Here is a 24,677-nt window from a genome sequence, read left to right on the forward strand (position 1 = left end):
CTTCTTTCTATGTATTCGCAATACATTACATTTGCCTATGTTAAGGGTCAGTTGCCACTCCCTGCACCAAGTGCCTATCCGCTGCAGATCTTCCTGTATTTCGCTACAATTTTCTAATGCAGCAACTTCTCTGTATACTACAGCATCATCCGCGAAAAGCCGCATGGAACTTCCGACACTATCTACTAGGTCATTTATATATATTGTGAAAAGCAATGGTCCCATAACACTCCCCTGTGGCACGCCAGAGGTTACTTTAACGTCTGTAGACGTCTCTCCATTGATAACAACATGCTGTGTTCTGTTTGCTAAAAAGTCTTCAATCCAGCCACACAGCTGGTCTGATATTCCGTAGGCTCTTACTTTGTTTATCAGGCGACAGTGCGGAACTGTATCGAACGCCTTCCGGAAGTCAAGAAAAATAGCATCTACCTGGGAGCCTGTATCTAATATTTTCTGGGTCTCATGAACAAATAAGGCGAGTTGGGTCTCACACGATCGCTGTTTCCGGAATCCATGTTGATTCCTACATAGTAGATTCTGGGTTTCCAGAAATGACATGATACGCGAGCATAAAACATGTTCTAAAATTCTACAAGAGATCGACGTAAGAGATATAGGTCTATAGTTTTGCGCATCTGCTCGACGACCCTTCTTGAAGACTGGGACTATCTGTGCTCTTTTCCAATCATTTGGAACCCTCCGTTCCTCTAGAGACTTGCGGTACACGGCTGTTAGAAGGGGGGCAAGTTCTTTCGCGTACTCTGTGTAGAATCGAATTGGTATCCCGTCAGGTCCAGTGGACTTTCCTCTATTGAGTGATTCCAGTTGCTTTTCTATTCCTTGGACACTTATTTCGATGTCAGCCATTTTTTCGTTTGTGCGAGGATTTAGAGAAGGAACTGCAGTGCGGTCTTCCTCTGTGAAACAGCTTTGGAAAAAGGTGTTTAGTATTTCAGCTTTACGCGTGTCATCCTCTGTTTCAATGCCATCATCATCCCGTAGTGTCTGGATATGCTGTTTCAAGCCACTTACTGATTTAACGTAAGACCAGAACTTCCTAGGATTTTCTGTCAAGTCGGTACATAGAATTTTACTTTCGAATTCAATGAACGCTTCACGCATAGCCCTCCTTACGCTAACTTTGACATCGTTTAGCTTCTGTTTGTCTGAGAGGTTTTGGCTGCGTTTAAACTTGGAGTGGAGCTCTCTTTGCTTTCGCAGTAGTTTCCTAACTTTGTTGTTGTACCACGGTGGATTTTTCCCGTCCCTCACAGTTTTACTCGGCACGTACCTGTCTAAAACGCATTTTACGATTGCCTTGAACTTTTTCCATAAACACTCAACATTGTCAGTGTCGGAACAGAAATTTTCGTTTTGATCTGTTAGGTAGTCTGAAATCTGCCTTCTATTACTCTTGCTAAACAGATAAACCTTCCTCCCTTTTTTTATATTCCTATTAACTTCCATATTCAGGGATGCTGCAACGGCCTTATGATCACTGATTCCCTGTTCTGTACATACAGAGTCGAAAAGTTCGGGTCTGTTTGTTATCAGTAGGTCCAAGATGTTATCTCTACGAGTCGGTTCTCTGTTTAATTGCTCGAGGTAATTTTCAGATAGTGCACTCAGTATAATGTCACTCGATGCTCTGTCTCTACCACCCGTCCTAAACATCTGAGTGTCCCAGTCTATATCTGGTAAATTGAAATCTCCACCTAAGACTATAACATGCTGAGAAAATTTATGTGAAATGTATTCCAAATTTTCTCTCAGTTGTTCTGCCACTAATGCTGCTGAGTCGGGAGGTCGGTAAAAGGAGCCAATTATTAACCTAGTTCGGTTGTTTAGTGTAACCTCCACCCATAATAATTCACAGGAACTATCCACTTCTACTTCACTACAGGATAAACTACTACTAACAGCGACGAACACTCCACCACCGGTTGCATGCAATCTATCCTTTCTAAACACCGTCTGTACCTTTGTAAAAATTTCGGCAGAATTTATCTCTGGCTTAAGCCAGCTTTCTGTACCTATAACGATTTCAGCTTCGGTGCTTTCTATCAGCGTTTGAAGTTCCGGTACTTTGCCAACGCAGCTTCGACAGTTGACAATTACAATACCGATTGCTGCTTGGTCCCCGCATGTCCTGACTTTGCCCCGCACCCGTTGAGGCTGTTGCCCTTTCTGTACTTGCCCAAGGCCATCTAACCTAAAAAACCGCCCAGCCCACGCCACACAACCCCTGCTACCCGTGTAGCCACTTGTTGCGTGTAGTGGACTTCTGACCTATCCAGCGGAACCCGAAACCCCACCACCCTATGGCGCAAGTCGAGGAATCTGCAGCCCACACGGTCGCAGAACCGTCTCAGCCTCTGATTCAGACCCTCCACTCGGCTCTGTACCAAAGGTCCGCAGTCAGTCCTGTCGACGATGCTGCAGATGGTGAGCTCTGCTTTCATCCCGCTAGCGAGACTGGCAGTCTTCACCAAATCAGATAGCCGCCGGAAGCCAGAGAGGATTTCCTCCGATCCATAGCGACACACATCATTGGTGCCGACATGAGCGACCACCTGCAGATGGGTGCACCCTGTACCCTTCATGGCATCTGGAAGGACCCTTTCCACATCTGGAATGACTCCCCCCGGTATGCACACGGAGTGCACATTGGTTTTCTTCCCCTCTCTTGCTGCCATTTCCCTAAGGGGCCCCATTACGCGCCTGACGTTGGAGCTCCCAACTACCAGTAAGCCCACCCTCTGCGACTGCCCGGATCTTGCAGACTGAGGGGCAACCTCTGGAACAGGACAAGCAGCCATGTCAGGCCGAAGATCAGTATCAGCCTGAGACAGAGCCTGAAACCGGTTCGTCAGACAAACTGGAGAGGCTTTCCATTCAGCCCTCCGGAATGTCTTTCGCCCCCTGCCACACCTTGAAACGACCTCCCACTCTACCACAGGTGAGGGATCAGCCTCAATGCGGGCAGTATCCCGGGCAACCACAGTCGTAGTCCGATCAGGGGATACGTGGGATGAGCTGGCCGTCCCCGACAAACTCCCATCCGGACCCCCACAGTGATGCCCATTGGCAACAGCCTCAAGCTGTGTGACCGAAGCCAACACTGCCTGAAGCTGGGAGCGAAGGGATGCCAACTCAGCCTGCATCCGAACACAGCAGTTGCAGTCCCTATCCATGCTAAAAACTGTTTTGCAAAGAACGTCTGAACTAATCTACAGAGAGCGCAAACAAATTGACAAAATTTAAACGGTTATTAAAATACAAGATTGCCTAGTAAATGCAGTAATGCTGCTACTTGCGCACTGCTGACACTGCTCGGCGGCGGAAGGAGACTACGCGAATTTACACTATTCAGGTACTAAAACGCGATGCTACAACTCTCAAATACTATAATACGCCCGAAATTTATGAATTAAACAATGCAAGTACCAAAAACACGCAAAGAAATTAAGAATTAAACTATGTAACAAATGAGTGAGCTAGGAGTATACGACTTGCTGCTGCAGCTGCTTATCCAACGGCGGCAGGGAGCACACTGACTGTGACCAACCGACACTGGCCGTTCAAAACAAAACAGTAGACAAACGACTACGCGAATTTACACTATTCAGGTACTAAAACGCGATGCTACAACTCTCAAATACTATAATACGCCCGAAATTTATGAATTAAACAATGCAAGAACCAAAAACACGCAAAGAAATTAAGAATTAAACTATGTAACAAATGAGTGAGCTAGGAGTATACGACTTGCTGCTGCAGCTGCTTATCCAACGGCGGCAGGGAGCACACTCTGAGGTGGTGGGAGATTGGAAAGATAAGGCACAGGAGATTTGTTTTTGTATAGGGTTGGGAGGATAATTACAGTTTGCGAAGGCTTCAGTGAGACTCTCAGTATATTTCGAGAGGGACCGCTCGTCAGCGCAGATGCGACAAACACGGGTGGCTAGGCTTTATGGAAGAGACTTCTTGGTATGAAACAGGTGGCTACTGTCGAAGTGGAAGTATTGCTGGGGGTTAGTAGGTTTGATATGGACGGAGGTACTGATATACCCATCTTTGAGGTGAAGATCAACATCTACGAAGGTGGCTTGTTGGGTTGAATAGGACCAGGTGAAGCAAATAGAGGAGAAGTTGTTGAGGTTCTTTAGAATGCGGACAGTGTCCTCACCTTCAATCCTAGATGCAAGGATGTCATCAATTAATCTGAACCAGGTGAAGGGTTTAGGATTCTGGGTGTTTAGAAAGGATTCCGCTAGATGGCCTGTGAATAGGTTGACATAGAATGGTGCCATGTGGGTGCACATAGCCATACCCTGGATCTGTTTGTAGGTAATGCCTTCAAAGGAGAAATAATTGTGGGTGAGGATGTAGTTGGTCATGGCAACTAGGAAGGAGGTTGTTGGTTTCGAATCCGTTGGGCATTGGGAAAGGTAGTGTTCAATGGCAGTAAGGCCATAGGCATTAGGGATGTTAGTGTAAGGAGAGGTGGCATCAATAGTGACGAGCACGGCAATGTGTGGTAAAGGGATAGGAATTGTGGAGAGTTGGAAGAGGAGATGTTTGGTATCTTTTATATAGGAGGGTAGCCTCCAGGTAACAGGCTGAAGGTATTGGTCTATGGGAGAAGAGACTCTCTCAGTGGGGGCGCAGTAAGCGCCCACCATGGGGCATTGTGGGTCATTGGGTTTATGGACTTTAGGAAGCATGTAGAAGGTAGGAGTGTGGGTAGTGATAGGGGAGAGGTTCAGGGATGGGAGTAAGGGTTTGAGGAGTGACTGGAGGTACAGCTGGATTTCTGGAATGGGATCAATGTTGCAAAGTTTTTAAATGGACGTATCTGACAACTGGTGGAGTCCTTCTACCAGATAATCCTTGCAGTTGAAAACAACAGTGGTAGAGCCTTTATCCGCAGGTAGGATTATAGGGTCGGGATCAGTTTTTAGATGGTGCACTGGGGTTCTTTCTGTGGCGGCAAGGTTAGTTTGCATGTTGAAGGATTTGGAGAATGATGGTGATGCAAGGTTTGAGGTTAAGAAATTGTGATAAATTTAACAAGGGGTGATTTGGGGGTAATGAGGATGGATCACGATTGGATGGAGGAGTGAACTGAGTTAGGCTGGGTTCAACATTGGTCTTTGGTTGAGTTTGATTGGTAGGACAAGGCTGCACGATTGAATTTGGGAGTGGGGCAAAAGGTGAGGTCTCTGGAAAGGACTGAATTTCTGTGCGGCTAAGGCTTCTGGAGGAAAGGGTCATGACTGCGTTTCAGGTCTGTTTAGGTTCTGGATTCTGAGTGGTGGTGGGAGGTAGTTTTGTAGAGTGGGGTAAATGTAGTAGGTCTACAAGAAAGTGTTTGTCAGTTATGAGAGGACATGGAGAAGGTTTGGAGGATGTTGTAGAGGGGATGGACAGTGGTACTCCAAAGTGGGAGTTGGAAGTGAGTAGGGTGGAGGACTTTTTGAGGTGGCATTATGCATGTTGCTCTAGGACTTGGTTGATATGGTTTTACAAGACTATGCCGGTGAGGGCTAAGGATTGGTGGAATCTGAACAGGTGGAGGTCATTGTGGAAGGAGGGGTGACAGCTGGAGGTGGGTAATTTGATGGTAAAGCCATCTGGGGGAATTCCATGAGCCAAGCAGCAATGCAGGAACAGTATGTGGAACTGGGTTCTGCCTAGGGATGAGGAAAGTTTTCTGTATTGATGCAGATAGAAGGAACAAGACTCCATGGTGGTGGAAAAAATGCAAAAAATTATGTAAGTAACACAGACCATGAACAAGTCCAACTATATCCTCACCCAAAATTACTTTTCCTTCGAAGGCATTACCTACAAACAAATCCAGGGTGTGGCTATGTGCACCCACATGGCACCATCCTAGACCAACCTATTCAAGGGCCATCTAGCGGAATCCTTTCTCAACACCCAGAATCCTAAACCCTTCACCTGGTTCAGATTCATTGATGACATCTTTGTGATTTAGATCGAGGGTGAGGACACCTTGCCCACATTCCTCCAGAACCTCAACAACTTCTCCTCCATTTGCTTCACCTGGTCCTAATCAACCCAACAAGCTACCTTCCTAGATATTGACCTCCACCTCAAAGATAGCTACATCAGTACCTCCGTCCATATCAAAACCTACTAACCACCCGCAATACCTCCACTTTGAAAGTTACCTTCCTAGATATTGACCTCCACCTCAAAGATGGCTACATCAGTACCTCCGTCCATATCAAAACCTACTAACCACCCGCAATACCTCCACTTTGACAGTTGTCATACATTCCATACCAAGAAGTCTCTTCCATACAGCCTAGCCATCCATGGTTGTTGCATCTGCAGTGACGAGCGATCCCTCTTGAAACATACCAAAGGTCTCACTGAAGCCTTCGCAAACTGTAATTACCTCTCCCATGCCTTATCTTTCTAGTCTTCCACCACCTCAAAAAGTCCCACCATCCATCCACAGAGGGGCATTCCGCTCTAAACTCAGTACCACCCAGGACTGGAGCAACTGAATTACATTCTCTGCCAGAGTTTCAACTATCTCTCAGCATGCCCTGAAATGAGAAATGTCCTACCCACTATTCTTCCCACCCTTCCCACAGTGGTATTCCGCCGTCCACCAAAACTACACAATATACTCGTCCATCCCTACACTACCCTTTCTCCCAATCCTTTACCTCCTGGCTCATACCCCAGTAATAGACCTAGATGCAAGACCTGTCCCGTACATCCTCCCACCACCACCTACTCCAGTCCAGCCATACACATCAGCTATCCCATCAAAGGCTGGGCTACCTGTGAAATCAGTCATGTGATCTACAAGGTAAGCTGCAACCAGTGCTGCAGTCTATGAGAGCATGACAGCCAACAAGCTGTCTGTCAGCATGAATGACCACCGACAAACTGTGGCCAATAAACGAGTGGACCATCCTGTTTCTGAGCATGCTGCCAAACATGACATCCTTCTTTTCAATGACTGCTTCACAGCCTGTGCCATATGGATCCTTCCCATCACGTCCAGTTTTTCTGAACTGCACAGGTGGGTACTTTCTCTGCAATATGACCTATGTTCCCTCCTATTTGACCACTATACAGCCCTCAGTCCACCATCGTACCGAATCTTTCTTTCTTTTTCGCTACCCTCTCCCTTCCCATCCCTCCAATGCCCTACATCTAACCTCCCAACTGCACATAGCTGCCCTACCCTCTCTCCGCCTAGTCCCTGCGTACTCCCCAACAGCACTGTACTGCCTGTCAGCCCTACCCTGCTATCCTTCCCCCTCCCCACCCCAGCCTCCTCCTTATCCCCACCCAGTTACCACTCCTATCATGCACTGGTGCTGCTGCTCACAGTGTGACTTCAGTTGCCTGAGACTGCAGTCATGTGTGTGTGAGTTGTGTTTGTGTGGGAGTTTATGTGTGTGTTTGTCATCTAATTTTGAAGAAGGCTTTACTGGCCGAAAGCTATATTTGACAGTCTTTTGGTTGCGCCTATCTGTGACTCATCATCTCTGCTATATGGTGAATAGCAACTTTCCTTTTCACAATATTGTTACATTCCATCCTGGATTTCCCATTATATGATAATATCCACAGATCCACTCTTTTAAAAAGCCTCATGTCATATGGTCTTCATTCAAAATAAATAAAAATCATCAAACTAATTTTAACCAAAACAAATTCCAAGGAAAAGTTTCAGGGAAGAAATTTCAAAAGCTTTCACAATAAAGACAGGTCTTAGACAATCTGCTATTTCAATGTAGCCCTTGATTACATAATAAAGTTACTTGTGGTCATTCTGGCTAAATTTGGGAACCAAGACTGTGCGGAATAATACCTTATTTGTACTTTCTGCTACCAGTCAATTTTATTTGTTTTATATATAATTTAACATATTCCTAAAAACAAAGAAGATGTGACTTACCAAACGAAAGCGCTGGCAGGTTGATAGACACACAAACAAACACAAACATACACACAAAATTCAAGCTTTCACAACCAACGGTTGCTTCATCAGGAAAGAGGGAACGAGAAGGAAAGACGAAAGGATGTGGGTTTTAAGGGAGAGGGTAAGGGGTCATTCCAATCCTGGGAGCGGAAAGACTTACCTTAGGGGGGAAAAAAGGACAGGTATACACCCGCATACACAAACACATCCATCCGCACATACACAGACACAAGCAGACATTTGTAAAGGCCAAAATTTCTGCTTGTGTCTGTGTATGTGCGGATGGATGTGTGTGTGTATGCGAGTGTATACCTGTCCTTTTTTCCCCCTAAGGTAAGTCTTTCCGCTCCCGGGATTGGAATGACTCCTTACCCTCTCCCTTAAAACCCACATCCTTTCGTCTTTCCCTCTCCTTCTCTCTTTCCTGATGAAGCTTGAATTTCATATGTATGTTTGTGTTTGTTTGTGTGTCTATCAACCTGCCAGCACTTTCATTTGGTAAGTCACATCTTCTTTGTTTTTAGATATATTTTTCCCATGTGGAATGTTTCCCTCTATTATATTCATATCATCAATTTAAAATATTCCAATGCATTTCAAGCATGTTCTGCTCATAGTCACGTGTTTTTACATACAGACAATTGTTACTTAAAAAAATGTCTTAAGCTACATTAAATAGGGCTTTTTGTTTATTGTTCACTGCTTGTGTGGCTCTTGGGGTATATGGAGGGAGGCGGGCAGTGATTGACCAGAAACTGATGTCCAGTGATGCCTTCTGCTGTTTTGCAAACTAAGCTTTGGGATGCCAAAACTGTAAGTGAATAACTGTCACGTAAAAAATTGTTCACACAATTTTCACACCGTAACAATGGATGAAAAACTATCTGCATCTCACAAAGGATGTTGGATCAGTCATAATAAACAAGACACAGCTCTTGACCAGCAGAAGACATCACTGGACATCAATTTCTGACCAATCACTGTCCCACCTCCCCCTCCAAATACCCCAACAGCCACACCAGTGGTGAACAATAAAAGAGAAGTCCTATGTTAATTTAGCTTAAGTCATTTTGTTTTTAAGTAACAATTTTCTGTATGTATAAATGCCCAAAGATGAGCAGAACTTGCTTGAAACATGTTGCAATAAGTTAAACTTAACACTAAACAATAATAGCGACTGGTAGCAGAAAATACAAATAAGTGATTACATAATGAAGAGTTGGCAAAAGAAAACATATCTAAAATCAAAACTGGAGCAAAATCATCCACAAGAACACAAAGCCTAGGGTTTGCAGATGATTTAGCTGTCTTAGCTCTCGACATGGAAGAAATTCATGCCCAGAGCATCACTTTCAAAAAATTGTCTTAAATAAAAAGAGTTACAAGTTTCCTCCGAGAAAACTGAGATCAAAATCTTGAAACCCCAGTGTATAAGCAAACTCTTCATAAACAAAGAAAATATTAACATAGTTCTACATTATAAATATCTTGTAGGAATCATTAGGCGCAACTTAAGTGGGAAAGAAACATGGATAAACAGAATAAAAAGAAAGGTGAGATTAAAATTCAGGGTGAAAGGATACCAACGATAAGATTCACTGATGACAAAGAATGAAAGTTTTTGGTGAAAGGATACCAATGATAAGATTCACTGATGACTAAAAATGAAAGTTTTGTAAGTACAGTACATAGACTGAGAGTGAACCAGAAAAAGAAAAAGTAATGAAAAGTAACAAGAATGAGAACAGTGTGAAACTTAACATCAACATTGGTGATCACAAAGCAGATGTGGTTAAGGAATTCTGCTAATTGGAAGTAAAATAATCCAAGATGTATAAAGCAAGGAGGATACAAAAAGCACAGGCAAACACGTTATTCCTGGCCATGAGAAGTCTACATAGGCCTATATTTTAGGAAGAAATTTCTGATAATGAACGTTTGCAGCACAGCATTGTATGGTAGTAAATCATGGATAGTGGAAAATCAGAACACAAGAGAAAATAGAATGGTTTGAGATGTGGTGCTACAGAAAAATGTTAAGAGTTAGGTGGACTAATAAGATAAGAATGAGATATGCAAAACACTGACAAGAAGAAGGGATAGGAAGATAAGACATGTTGAGAAATCAGGAAATAAACTCCATGGTTCCATGGCACTAGAGGGAGCTGTGGAGGGTAAAAACTGTAATGGAAGACACAGATTGGAAGATACCCAGCAAGTAACTGAGGATGTAGGGTGTAAGTGCTACTCTGAAATGAAAGGGTTGGTGAAGGCAGAAATTCATTGTGGCCTGCATTAAACCAGTCAGAAGATTGATGACACAAAAAAAAGAAAAAAGCTCATTTTCACATGTGGTCAAATGTTTATCAATATACACTAAGATCCAACACTACAAAACTGCAACTCACCCGGAAGCCACTTATGCTTGCAAAACACTGTTTTGAATCAAAAATGAAAGAGGAACTGATCACCTCCTCAAAATTGAAAGAAGTATCATCAGAACTTGCATAAATAAAAAATGCCAGATCAAATGAGCTTGGAAAATCCTGCCCAATGGAACTATCTATTGAGAAATTGACCCAATCAACAGCATATTGAAGAAGAAAAGAATCTCTTATTTCTTTGAGACCTTACAAATGCAGGAGAACAGAAGTTTACAACAACTTGTGGTGGGAAATCTTAGAAAGAATAATTGAGAACACTGGATCCAAGAAATTCAGCAAAATCTTAAAGCAGTTGGACTCCAGACAACAGACAAAGACAACAAAAATAAAATTAATATTCTTCTTAACACCCCCAAATTTTGAGCAGAGATGACACACAGATGGGCTACAGAGAAACAGTTATGTATTACCTCTCTTATCCTAACAGTTGTTTTAATGATTACTGGGTATCAAATGGCAAATGGCAGGAAAAGACATGAAGGAACACCAGGTGCACTTAGTGCGTATGCCTGGGGCCCTCTTCCAACTTGCTGAAGACGCTATTCCAGCAGCCACTGAGCGAACAGGGTGCAACCAACTGCAGATGTAGCATGCACTGAAACAAACAATGCCCGTCATCTGGACTCTGAGGTCATACGTCAATCAATCCAGAGACTGGTTCTAAGGCTGAGAATAACAGCCTTGTGCATGGAATTTCAATGAAGCTCACGATTTGCAGCACTGTCCCCAGAATTGATCATGGCACCCAGGTCTTGAGTTGGGAAGGACTTAACCAGAGACTTCAAGGGTTTTGTGAAAAGCTAGGCTGCAACTTCCTCGGCTCCCTGAATGGGATGGGTGAGCACTACATATCAGAGGGCTGCTACCTATGTAGTAACTGTGTGTGGAGCGCACACAAGGATCTTTTTTTTTTCTTTCTTTTTTTTAGATTAGCTGACCCTCCATTTAGTCCTGATAATGAAAGCTGTGGAATACCCAAAAGTATGAAGTCAGGTCCAAGAGAATGCCCACTACAGGCAAGAGTAATTAAGTTCTAGTAGTTAACAGCTGAAGCATTCATAACAAAGGTGAAAGGTGAAAGGCTCCTGAAAAGCAGTAAACTCACATTACATTAGATACAGAAAGCTGGTTGAAATCTGAAATTGACAGAATTGAGGTTTTTCGGGAAGTCATAGTGGACAAGAAACTCAAATCCACAGAGATAGAAATTGAGGCTGCATGTGAAAATATTTGGGCATGACTCAGTATCATGGTGGGCATAAAATGGTAATTGGAGCCTTCTATTGCCCACCAGACTCACATCCTGGTATGACCGAAACACATAGAGAAAACCTCAGTTCACTTGAATGTAAGCTCCCCAATCTTACTGTAACCATCAGTGAAGACTTTAATCAACCAAAAATCAAATGGTAAAATTACAGTTTTGCCAGGGGTGGGTGTGACAAGACATCCTGTGAAACATTACTAAATGCCTTCTCTGAAAAATACCTACAACAAAGAGTTTGCATACCCATTCATTATGGAAATATATTAGGTCTAATGGCAACAAACAGACCTGGCCTCTTTGAGGATGTCCATATGTGGTTGTGGCGACAATAATACCAAAGTACGAAAAACACCTATAACATGTAGACAGATTGTGTTCATTAACCTTGTTTAAAAAAAGCAGCAGTGTAATATCTCAGTGTGGGACTTGAAACTCTCAGCACAGGACAGGTACATGTTGATGAACCAAGGCTCAAGTTTAAAAGGACAGTTGACCATGCACTGGTTAGATAAGTACCCAGTAGAACTGCTCATAATGGGAGAAACACACCATGGTATACACCCACTGCAAATAAACTTCTAAAGACACAGAGATTCCTACATAACACGTGCAAAACAAAGCATAAGGCTACAGGTAGAGAGATGCTTAATGGCATGCATTTGGCTATCAAGAGGGCAACGCATGAATCCTTCAATGACTGCAATAGCAGAATACAGTCAAACAATTTTTCACAAACCTAAAGAAATTGTGATCATATGTAAAGGCTGTTAGCAGCACCAAAATTAGTGTCCAGTCATTCACGAATGAGAAAGGAAGTGAAATTGAGGGTAGCAAAAAAAAGCTGAAATGCTAAACTGTGTTTTCAAATATTCTTTTACAAAGGAAAACCCAGAAACATTGACCCAATTTAATGATCATACCACTGAAAAGCTGAATGCAACAAGTGTTAGTATTAGTGGTGTTGAGAAACAGCTCAAATTGTTAAGACTGAACAAAGCTCAATAATCTCTGTCAGATTCTACACTGTATTTATGGCTAAGTTAGCTCCTCTTCTAACTTTCTAACTACAGTCTATCATAGAGCCCTTTGAGAAATATTTGGAAGAAAGCACAGGTCACATCCATTTACAAGAAAAGTAGTAGAGCTGATCCACAAAACTACCATCCAGTACCCTTCATACCAATTTGTTGTAGAATCTTACAGCACATTCTGAGTTCAAACATAATGATGTATATCAAACAGAATGACATCCTCCATTCCAAAAAGCATAGTTTCTGAAAATATCGATCATGCAAAACCCAACTCACACTTGGATCAAGGCAATCAGGTAGATGCAGCATTTATTGACTCAATACATCTACACTTACTGTCAAAAGTATGATTATATGGAGTGTCAAGCAAAATTTGTGACTGGATTGAGGATTTTTTTGGTAAGGAGGGAGCAACGCGTTATCTTGGAAGGAGATTCATTGTTAGATGTAGAAGCAACTTCGGGTGTGCCCTAGAGAAGTGTGTTCTGACCCTTACTGTTCCTGTTGTATATTAGAGACCTTGTCACCAACATTAACAGTGACTTCAGGCTTTTTGCAGATGATGCTATATTTGTAGTGAAGTACTGTCTGGAAGAAGCTGCATAAATATTCAGTCAGATCTTGATAAGATTTCAAAGTGGTGCAAAGATTGGCAACTTGCTTTAAATGTTTAGAAATGTGCACTACACAAAATGAAAAACTGTATTATTCCCAGCTGGAATCAGCCAATACTATATCTAGTTGTAATACTTTGTAGGGATAGGAAATGGAACGATCACATAGGCTCAGTTGTGGATAAAGTAGGTGGTGCACTTCGATTTATTAGTAGAACACTGGGAAAATGCAATCCGTCTACATAGGAGATAGCTTGCAAATCATTCATACGACTCATCCCGGAACACTGCTCAACTGTAAGGGACCCCTACTAAATAGGACTAACAGGGGATATAGAAGTAGCCAGAGAAACACAGTATGAATGTTCACAGATTTGTTTGACCCATGGGAAAGTGCGGCAGAGATGGTGAAGAAACTGAACTGGCAGATTCTTGAAGATAGACGTAAATAATCCAGTGGACGCCTACTTACAAAGTTTTGAGAAACAGCTTTAGCTTTAAATGATGACTCCATGAATATACTACAGCCCCCTATTTATCGCTCACATACAGATTGTGAGGACAGGATTAGATTAATTACAGCATGAACAGAGGAATTTAAATAATCATTCTTCCCGCACTCCATATGTGAATAGAACAGGAAGAAACCCTAATAACTGGTACAATCGGTTGTACCCCTGTTATGCACTTCACAGTGATTTGTAGAGTGTGGATGAACACTCATGCTCATAAATTAAGGATAATTGCAGAATGTGATGCCACACAACATGGCACAACACAAAACTGGCACTAATAGCATAGGCACACACGACACAGATCTGTTAAGTCCACGGTATTGGTGATAAGTTGAGAAAACCATCCTGAAACACATGTGCTACAAAACGCCACTGTTCCCTGCACATGTATCCCACCATTAATATGGGATATGATCACCATGCACACGTACACAGGCCGCACAACGAGTTGGCATACTCTGGATCAGGTGGTCGAGCAGCTGCTGAGGTATAGCTTCCCTTTCTTGCACCAGTGCCTGTTGGAGCTCCTGAAGTGTCATAGGGGTTTGAAGACGTGCAGTGATATGTCGACTGAGAGCATCCCAGACATGCTTGATGAGGTTCAGGTCTGGAGAACAGGCAGGCCACTCCATTTGCCTGATATCTTCTGTTTCAAGGTACTCCTCCACAATGGCAGCTCGGTGGTGCCATGCGTTATCATCCAGCAGGAGGAAGGTGGTACCCACTGCACCCCTGAAAAGGTGGACATACTGGTGCAAAATGATGTCCCGGTACACCTGACCTGTTACGGTTCTTCTATCAAGGACATGCAGGGGTGTACGTGCACTAATCATACACACCATCAAACAATGACCTCCGTACATTAAGGGGTTGGTATCTGGTTCCTGGTTCATGCCAGAAACCCGGCGAGAATCACTGTTCAGACTATACCTGGACTTGTCCGCGAACATCCAGTCCGAGAACTGTGTTCTTGACACGAGGCTTTACGGGCTCTCATGTGACCAGAGATCAGTGGAATGCACCTTGCAGGTCTCCAGGCAAATAAATCATGTCTGTTCAGTTGCCTATAGACTGTGTGTCTGGAGACAATTGTTCCAGTGGCTGCAGTAAGGTCCAAAGCAAGGCTACCTGCAGTACTCCATAGTCGTCTGCGGGCAATGATGGTGAGATATCGGTCTTCTTGTGGTGTTGTACACTGTGGACGTCCCGTACTGTAGTGCCTGGACTCATTTCCTGCCTGCTGGAATCGTTGCCATAATCTTGAGATCACACTTTGTGGCACACGGAGGGCCCGTGCTACGACCTGCTGTGTTTGACCAGCCTCCAGTCGCCCTAGTATTCTACCCTTCATAACGTCATCAATATGTGTTGTTTGAGCCGTTTTCAACACACACAGTCACCATTAGCATGTCTGGAAACGTCTGCACACTTGCTCACTGCATCATACTCTGACATGCACCAACACACCTCTGCATACGTGGACTGCTGCCAGCGCCACTGTGCGACAACCGCAGGTCAAATGCACCGCATGGTCATACCCCAAGGTGATGTAAACCCGCAAACCGCCCTCCAGAGTGTTGTTTCATCATGTATCAACATTATCCTTAATTTATGAACATGAGTGTAGATGTAGAATGTAAATACAAATGACCAGATTTATGGAGTAGAAAACAGGTTATATGAAATAAAATATGCTAATAGGAAAAACAATTTTTTTTCTTTGGAAATAAGAAGGTAAGGTGATTGACTGGAATATTGAGAGCATTTGACTTGGGCAAAAGGTTATTGGAACACTAATTATTCCACTGACCTCTATTTCTAGAGGCTTGCATACTTAACAACTCTTTGCTGAGCAGATGAGTGGTGTATTGTTTCTGGTGAAAAAAGAGAGAGTTCTGTTCACCTCACTGGAGCTGGCTGGGACTAAAGAGAAAGGACTGACAACAAAATAAGCCATGCCCACTGCTCAATGTCTCAGTGGGAGGCACGTCCGCAAATCATGGGCCAGTGAATGACTGAAAATACTCTACTGACAATGATCGTGAATGGGTGAAGTTGCATACACACATCTCTGACAATGACAGAACAGAAGACTTGGCAGACTAGTGATGAGTGACATCAGAGAGACAGTAATATAACTTCTTGTGTATTCAGCCTTTTTTTAATTTTTTAAATATATTATATATTATTCAGTACATATTATTCAATTCAATATATTATTCAATACCAATGGTGGAAGTTGGAATTCATAATACAAACTCCTCATGTCCTCAGAGTGTTCTGACATTTCTCTTCCACTTTCACAGTCTATTAAACTGTGCCTAGAAAACTAAACTTCACACTAGGCTGCTTAATCAGTTCCCAGGCATCATCTGCCTGCTCCTACAGCAAACACAGGCTGTATTCATTGCCCTCTCATGCAAAATAATAATCCATGAGAGCTATAGAGAGGGTTGAGCTGTAATTGTTCACCAGGCTATTCTGGCGACCCTTAGCCTGTGATGTCCTCATAGATGCTCACACTAAAAGTAGGTGTCGTGAACAAGGAATTCAACTGATATGATTGTATTCATCTCCAGCAGGAAGTGGGATTCAAACAATGCAAAATCATGATGGGATAGCAAAAATATTAAGAAAAGGCTAGTTACTAAACACCATATAGTGGAAATGCTGAGTCGCAGACAGGCACAAAAAAAAGACTGCCAAACAGTTTTTGTTACGCCTATCTGCGGCTCACCATCTCCACTGCATGGTGAGTACCAACTATCCTTTTCACAATATTGTTGGAAGTGGAGTTCAAAATACGTCAACAGGAGTAATGCTGATTCCACTGGCGAACAACAAATTTATGTTTCTGCCAGTACCTCGTCTCCTACCTTCCAAACTTCACAGAAGCTCTTCTGCGAAACTTACAAGACTAGCACTTCTGGAGGATATTGCAGAAACATGGCTTAGCCACAGACTATGGGGTGTTTCCAGAATAACATTTTCACTCTGCAGCAGAGTGTGCACTGAGATGAAAACTGCCTGGTGGATTAAAACTGTGTGTCGGACCAAGACTCGAACTCAGGACATTTGCCTTTTGCTGGCAAGTGTTCTACCTTCCGAGCTACCCAAGCATGACTCACGACTCATCCTCACAGCTTTACTTCTGCCAGAACCTCATCTCCTACCTTCCAAACTTAGCTCAGATTATAGACCACTTGCCAGCGAAAGGCAAATGTCCCGAGTTTGAGTCTCGGTCCAGCACACAGTTTTAATCTGCCAGGAAGTTTCATATCGGCGTACGCACAGCTGCAGAGTGGAAGCTTCATTCTGGAAACATTCCCCCAGCTGTGGCTAAGCCATGTCTACACAATATCCTTTCTTCCAGAAGTGCTAGTCTTGCAAGATTCACATGAGAACTTTTGTGAAGTGTGGAAGATAGGGGACGAGGTTCTGGTGGAAGTAAAGCTGTGAGGACAGGTTGTTGAGCTTTTAATCTTCCAGGAAGTTTCATACTAGTGCACACACTGCTGCAGAGTGGAAATTTCATTCTGGAAACATCCCCCTTGCTGTGGCTAAGCCATGTCTCCGCAAAATACTTTCTTCCTGAAGTTCTAGTCTTGCAATGTTTGCAGGAGAGCTTCTGTGAAATTTGGAAGGTGGGAGACAGGGTTCTGGCAGAAGTAAAGCTGTGAGGATGGGTTGTTGAGTTATGCTTGGGTATCTCAGATAGTAGAGCACTTGCCCACGAAAGGCAAAGGTCCTGAGTTTCAGTCTCAGTCCTGCACACACTTTTAATCTGCCAGGAAGTTTCATATAAACACACACTCTCTGGAAACAAATGTATGGCTGTCTTGCAGAGGACAGGAGCCATACATGAGACATCAATTCAAATATGTAATGGTTGGAGGAAGACAGACCCAATGGTATACAAATTCAATGTACAATGCTAATTACCTATTAATGTAAATGCGGAACTACACCGTCACACAAGGTTCACATTAAACTGTAGGTTTTCCTATCTCAGTTCAAAAGGTTAATGGAGGGCAAAGGCTCATTACATTCAACAGGACCATGCCTAATAATGCACTGTGGTGTTCAAATTAGCCTTTGGGTGGAGGCCAGTTCTACCTCACATAGAAAGGTTTCCCACTCATGAGAAATTGAAGGCAAAAGGCATGATAAAACAAGTTGTGCTGCTCCTTATAACACACACAAAATAATCCACCACAGGCACACAAAATAAAAGTTAGTAGAGTATGCATCTCTTTACGTATGGGCTCATAGACTGTGACTGCAGAAATCCCCCTCCCTCTGTCTCTCTTCTAACAGCTACCTTAACACTTTCATTTTACCTCTATCCTCAGCCACCCAGTAGTAGATAGTTTCTTTATAAGCAAGATGGGGCACCTAACTTTTTCACCTAAAGTAACTTCCTACTTATTAAAAATATTTGCAATCTTGTGCCATCTGGATGAACAGTATCTAGTGTCAAATGAAACAAACACCAAAGCATTTTCACAACTTCATTAATTACCGAGACATTATAGTAATTTTGTTGTTTTTAGCATTTCTTTGTTAGTGGCACCATTATATTGTCTGGACCAGAATAGCAGAAACATTAGGAGACAAAATCAGTGATATGTATTTTGTAGGTCTGACAGGTACATTCACTACAGGGATTTTTGTGCTGTTGTTACGACCATCTGAATAGTGTGTGGCCCAGAAGCATTCACAACTCTTCATGAAATTAAGCAATGCCTAGGCAAGCAATATGCGATGTTTACATCACTCTCAACAGAGTGGAAATATTGCTGAAATTCAATCTTAAAAAGTTTTGAAACTATTTTTACTGAAATTTTCACAGCTGTTGTAACTAAATAAAAATGAAATATAATAGTTGTAAAGTGCATCTAAAAATTATACCTAGCAGTGTGCAACTGCTCTCTTGTTCCTTTCTTTCATATTTTCATAACACATGCTCAAACTTTTCCAGTCATGATTTGTCCCTATGTTTTGTGAATAAAAGTCAACAGAAACTTCTGCCCATGCCTTCTCTTTGTTGGCACAGTAACTTCACCAGTTTTTTTTTGCCTTCTATGTATCTTTATACTGACGCAAAACAATTTCCAGGAATAAATATCTTTCTGGCTGTGCAGATGTTTTTACAACACAACATCTTTGATAACAAATACTGTGTACCTATCATGTAAGATGAATCTCTGCTGTTGAAGTGCAATAATAGTGTTGACAGCAGATTTTTGTAGTGTTGCCAAGCATATTCCATGTGAATTCAGATAAAACTGAATCTTGCTCAATTGATATAAGCTTAGTGTGACACAAACAGAATGGATTCCTGAAATGAGTTCAGTATCTGAATTAAGGTCAAAACAAATCTCAAGTCAGTAACATTTATACTCTTGGCCCTAAGGCTGATAAAGGTCAATGGAAGTGGGCAACAGGCAAAAAAGTGCAAAACTGGTGCTGTTTGCTGTACTTTTACAGGTGATAAGGAGAAAAACATTTTAAAAAATAATGTTTAGTACCTGTTGGTCCAAATCTAAAATAGAACATACGCATCAAATAAATTTCCTGCCCACAAAGACTTTTTGAAATCATCTTTATGGTTATGTAGGTTAAGATCCAAAGTATCACACCCTGCAGCTATTTACTGTAGTGGGCCCTTGTAAAAAAATTTTGGAATTTTCCATGATGCTCAATAACATTAAAAAGCTATATTATATACATGAGTTGCATGGTGTAGTGTATAGGTTAGTAGCTTCACACACAGGAGGTTGTGGGATTGAATCTCATTAGATGCTATATTTTTCATTTTTAAATCTATACTGAAATGACTTTAATCATTACTTTCATTCAATTAATTGGTTTGAATGAAATTTTTTATTTCCATTTCTTTTTCACGTTATTTTAATCACAGAACGAACTTTTTCATTTGTTTCATTTCTACTTTACATCATTCTTTTTCCAACAGGAATTTTTGTGAATATGAATTTAATTATATTTATACATTATAATATTCAATTATTTGAAAATTCTGATGGATCAGTTAAAAAGCAAAAGACAAAATCATCTATTTATATTGACCTTGCAAAGATGTGAAAAATTGTTACCAGATGTGCAATTTTTTTGCACAGTAACCATCATACAAACATTTAAAACATAACCTAAATACCTACTGCACTACGGACAAAATAACACAGATGAACAAGTTGATATTATGTTTAAAACTATGTAACAAAGGAACGGAAATAAAAAACTACATTTAAATCACTTAACTGAATAAAAATGATGATCAATCATTTCGATAAATATTTACAAATAAAAAATAAAATTTATTGCACCTGATGAGATTCTAAGCTCCTACATGAGAAACTATTATCCTATCCATTATACCATGTACACCAAATATATATGCAACTTTTTTTACACTGTTGTCTGTCACAATGGTGTATGGCTGCAGTGTGTGACACCTGGGATCTTGACCTACATAACTGTACAGATGGTTTCAAAAGGCTGATCACACCACTGGGGACCTCTCCTTGTAAGCCTCATCATAGGGGCATCCTTCAATCTTATAAGAAATGAAAGTAGTGGACTACCAGCTGTTATCATAAAAGTATAACAAAAAGTATAGCAAAATAAATGGAGGATTAGTATATGTACGAAAACAGAAACAATTACAAACTCACTTTCTGTATATCCACTGGCTCACCATTCCCACTAAATATTTCAATGCCATTGAGCCCTAGGTAATGGCGATCACCCCATGTGCTTTTTATGTTTATTGCTAAGTGAGTGCCTCCTGGCAATTCTGGTATAATAAAATCTGATGACAGTGTTGGTTTATCCTTGTTTTTGGCATCTTGTGGAATTTCTTTGTCCAAAACTGGTATTTCAGAAGACACAGGCACTTCTAATAAAAAATAAAACACTGTCAACATACACAACATAGAATGGTAAATATTTGTATTGCTACACTACACTGTTACTTTTCAGGCTTGTGAGCATACATAAACTTTTGAAAGATAACTATTATTTTGACAAGTAAATGACTAGATATTTATTTATTTATTTGTCCAAGAATCATTTTAGTACACTGTTTGTACATGTGATACAGAACAGTGGCAAACCTTGTTAATTTACAATACAGTAATCATTTTGACTACCCTGTTGACATAATCAAATGCATAATAATGTACGTTGGTGTACTACATTGCTTCTACATGTGATAATGGCAGTTATTAAGTGAGATGACGTGATAAGCACAACGTGAACTATATTATGCATTGACGTTAAGTAAAATTTGGTAAATGAGGTTTATTTATTACGATTTTCCATAAATTCAGACAAATAACAGAAGCAGTAGTCAAGCAAGAACTGTTTTAACTTTCTTTCAAATGCATTTAATGTTGCATGCATTTCAGGTAAGAAGGCAAATGGTTATCTAAGATAGCTCCAGTATGATACAATCCTCTTTTGCATAATAATAATAATAATAATAATAATAGCTTTATTCAACATTGAATGGTACACTGCACATGTACAAAGAAACAGTAATGATTAAAGTTATTTGTACAATACACAAGAGACATTCTTCTGAATACGTCTTTAATTTACAACAAAATTACAATAAGGTGTTTACTTATTTCTGTTCACATAATTTCACAAAGCATTTGTTGTTCTTCATATAAGTATGGTACTCTTCTAATGTGTAGAAAGGGTGTTTTACTAAAAATTTCTTAAGCTGATGTTTCAGTTTAATTGTAGGAAGAGCCATGACTGCTCTAGGCAGTGCATTAGCTAATTTTATACCTGCATACTGAGGCCCCTTTTTGTAAAGTGCTGTTCTGTGGCTGCCAATGTAAAATCTTTCTTTATTTCTAGTATTGTACTGGTGGAAATCTGAATAAGTGTTTGGGTGCAGACTTTTCACAAGCAATATGGCTTTTAGAATGTATGTGTTTATAACAGTTAACACCTCTATTTCTGGAAACAAGTTGCGACAAGATTCCCTATATTTTGCTCCACAGATTATTCTCACACCCCTTTTCTGAAGAATGAGTAGCTTATCTAGATTAGCTTTGGTTGTTGCCCCCCAAATTTCAATACCGTAGTTCAAGTGAGAGGAGAAAGAGCATGGTATGCAGTCTTTAGGACTACGGTGTCTCTACAGAACTTGCTAATAGTACTGATTGTAAATATATTTTTTGACAACTTAGTTGCTGGAGAGTCAATATGTGTGTCCCATTTCAGGTTGCTTTGGATTGTTACGCCTAGGAATTTTACACTAGACTCTTTCTTTACCAATTCATTGCCCATGTATAATTTAATTTCATTATTCAAACTACTTTTGTTAAACTCCATCAAACATGTTTTACTGGTGCTTACATTTAAGTGGCTTTCATTAAAAACTGAACAATTTCTTTTGTCACATTATTACACTCGGCCTCTAGTTCATTAAATGATTCCTTTTTACATAAAATGGACGTGTCATTGGCATACAGAACAATTTTGGAATTTATAGTACAGTATTTCATATCATTTACATAGATCAAGAACAGAAGGAGGCCCAATATCGAGCCCTGGGGCACCCCATATTTTATGCAAGTGATCTCTGATTTGTAGACACCACTTTCCGTTTTAAGTAGAACAAACTGCTTTCTATTGCTCATATAACACTTTATTAGGTCATAAGCAGCACCTCTAATGCCCATGTTCCATAGCTTGTCTAATAGGATGTCAACGTTCACACAATCAAAGGCTTTTTCCAGGTCTAGGTATACACCTGCCACATGTTCCTTGCTTTCGATACCCCCTAACACCTCTTCAATTAGTTGAGCAGCTGCAGTGCTAGTTGATTTACCTTTTACGAATCTATTTTGATTTTCGAACATCAGGTTGTGTTTGTTAAGAAATTTTATAATCCTGTTGTATATAACTTTCTCAACTATTTTGGAAAAGACAGGAAGGATTGAGACTGGTCTGTAGTTTTCTATTTTGTTGGTGTCACCTTTCTTAAAAATGGGTGTTACCTGTGCTATTTTTAGTCTATCTGGAAAGGTGCCTGATTCTATTATATTGTTGACTGCTGCAGACAGAGGTACAGAGACATTTTGGCTACAGGCTTTTAAAACATCTGTATTTAGGCCATCATGCCCAGCTGAATTAGAGGGTTTTAGAGAGCTAATGATGCCCATTATTTCTGCACAGTTTGTGGGGGCTAGATATATACTATGGTCACATGTATTACCTTTAAAACTGTAGTGCATGTTTTTATGTTTGTCATTTATGGCTTCTCCTACGGAAGAAAAATATTCATTAAAAATATTTGCAATTTCCAGTTGGTCTTTTATGAGCATGCCATTGTGGTTAATAGTAAAGTCCATACAGGATTTGTCATTGCCGGTTCTAAAATTGTTTATGACTGCCCAGATGCCAGTAGTTACATTGTGTGAGTTTTGAAGCTTATTTGCAACATAGTTGCTCCTGGTCTGTGAAAGTAAGTCCTTATAGTGTGCTTGATATATTTTGAAGGCTTCCTTTAGCTCAGGAATCTCTCTATTATTCAGCATTGCACTGTGGAGTAGTTTTAATTTTTCCCTCACTTCAGTGACATTACTATTTACCCAAATATTTTTGTTTATATTTTTTGTTTGTTTCATTTTTGTGATTACAACTGGGCATGTGGTATCAAAGCAGTAATAGAAGTCAGCAGCAAAGTTATCATACGAAAAGCTATTATTTTCAAACCATTTTATTTGTGCTAGCATCCAGTTTAGTCTATTTATGCTGTCATTATACATTGTTCTTTTAGTTACAAACTGTTGCTTTGTGGTGACAGTGGGGGCCTCATGGCGTTCCAATTTAAGCTGTAATGCATTCACTGTGTTCATGTGTAGGTTCATGTGTATATATATCACAGTTGTGTCTGAAGAGATTTTCCTTTATTACAAGGCTCCCTGTTGTGGAAATTAATGTTTTGTATATATACAAGCAAGGCAGTGGCAATATTTTGAGAGTTTTAGATAGGGGTCTCCAGGGATCCTTGCATTTAGCGTCTTTTTATCACCCTGATAATTTTTTTCTGTATTTTAAATGTTTTTGGAGAATTTATAGAATCCCTCCAACAAGTTATTCTGTACATAAGTAGTGACTGTATACTACAACATTAGATTGTCAGCCCTGATGAGCAGCTTGTATTCTGAGTGAGGATCATAACAGCATATGCTAGTGAATTCAGTCTCTTATTTAAATTGTTTCGGTGCACCTCCCACTTCAGATCTGCCTGAACATGAATGCCTAGAAATTTTTTATGACTGACCTTCGACACATTTTTTCCTTTGATAGTGAAAACAGGGTTTGCAGGATGGAGGTTTTGTGGGGTGTGGAAGTTAGCTGCCACAGTTTTTTCAGAATTTATGATGAGCCTACTGGTCCTGAACCAGTGCATTAAGGTATGCATAACTGATATTGTAGCCTCCTGCAGATTTTCGTCTTTCTGTGATGTAATTAGAATATTAGTGTCATCTGCAAAGAGTACAGTGGTTCCATCACGTATGTTACTAGCCAAGTCATTTATATACAGCAGAAATAGGACAGGTCTCAGAACTGACCCTTGTGGGACTCCATACTTGATTTTCTACTCATCACTGTAAAAACTACAATTTTTTGTGTTTCACTGTCTTTGTGTTTTATTTCTGTAATCTGCTGACAATTACTGAGGTACGACTGAAGCAACCTTTCAGACTGGCCTCTAATTCATTAATTACTTAATTACGCAAGAGAAAGTCATGAGCAATAACATCGAATGCTTTACTTA

At 40.8% G+C, this 24,677-nt stretch overlaps 1 protein-coding gene across 4 annotated transcripts in view; it reads right to left on the reverse strand.

Annotated features, from left to right (window-relative positions):
• The window catches only part of LOC126412744 (katanin-interacting protein-like), a 354,094-nt gene that overhangs the window by 250,208 nt on the left and 79,209 nt on the right, over positions 1–24,677 (reverse strand). For all 4 annotated transcript variants that reach the window (XR_007575334.1, XM_050082483.1, XM_050082482.1 and 1 more), the window contains exon 4: positions 20,548–20,771. Coding sequence is in view for 3 of the 4 variants with exons in the window: in XM_050082483.1 (XP_049938440.1) it covers positions 20,548–20,771 (224 nt within the window). In the remaining variant the exon portion in view is untranslated. The remainder of the gene's footprint in view (positions 1–20,547; positions 20,772–24,677) is intronic.

Source organism: Schistocerca serialis, chromosome 7 (genome assembly GCF_023864345.2).
Source record: "Schistocerca serialis cubense isolate TAMUIC-IGC-003099 chromosome 7, iqSchSeri2.2, whole genome shotgun sequence".
Lineage (NCBI taxonomy): Eukaryota > Metazoa > Arthropoda > Insecta > Orthoptera > Acrididae > Schistocerca > Schistocerca serialis.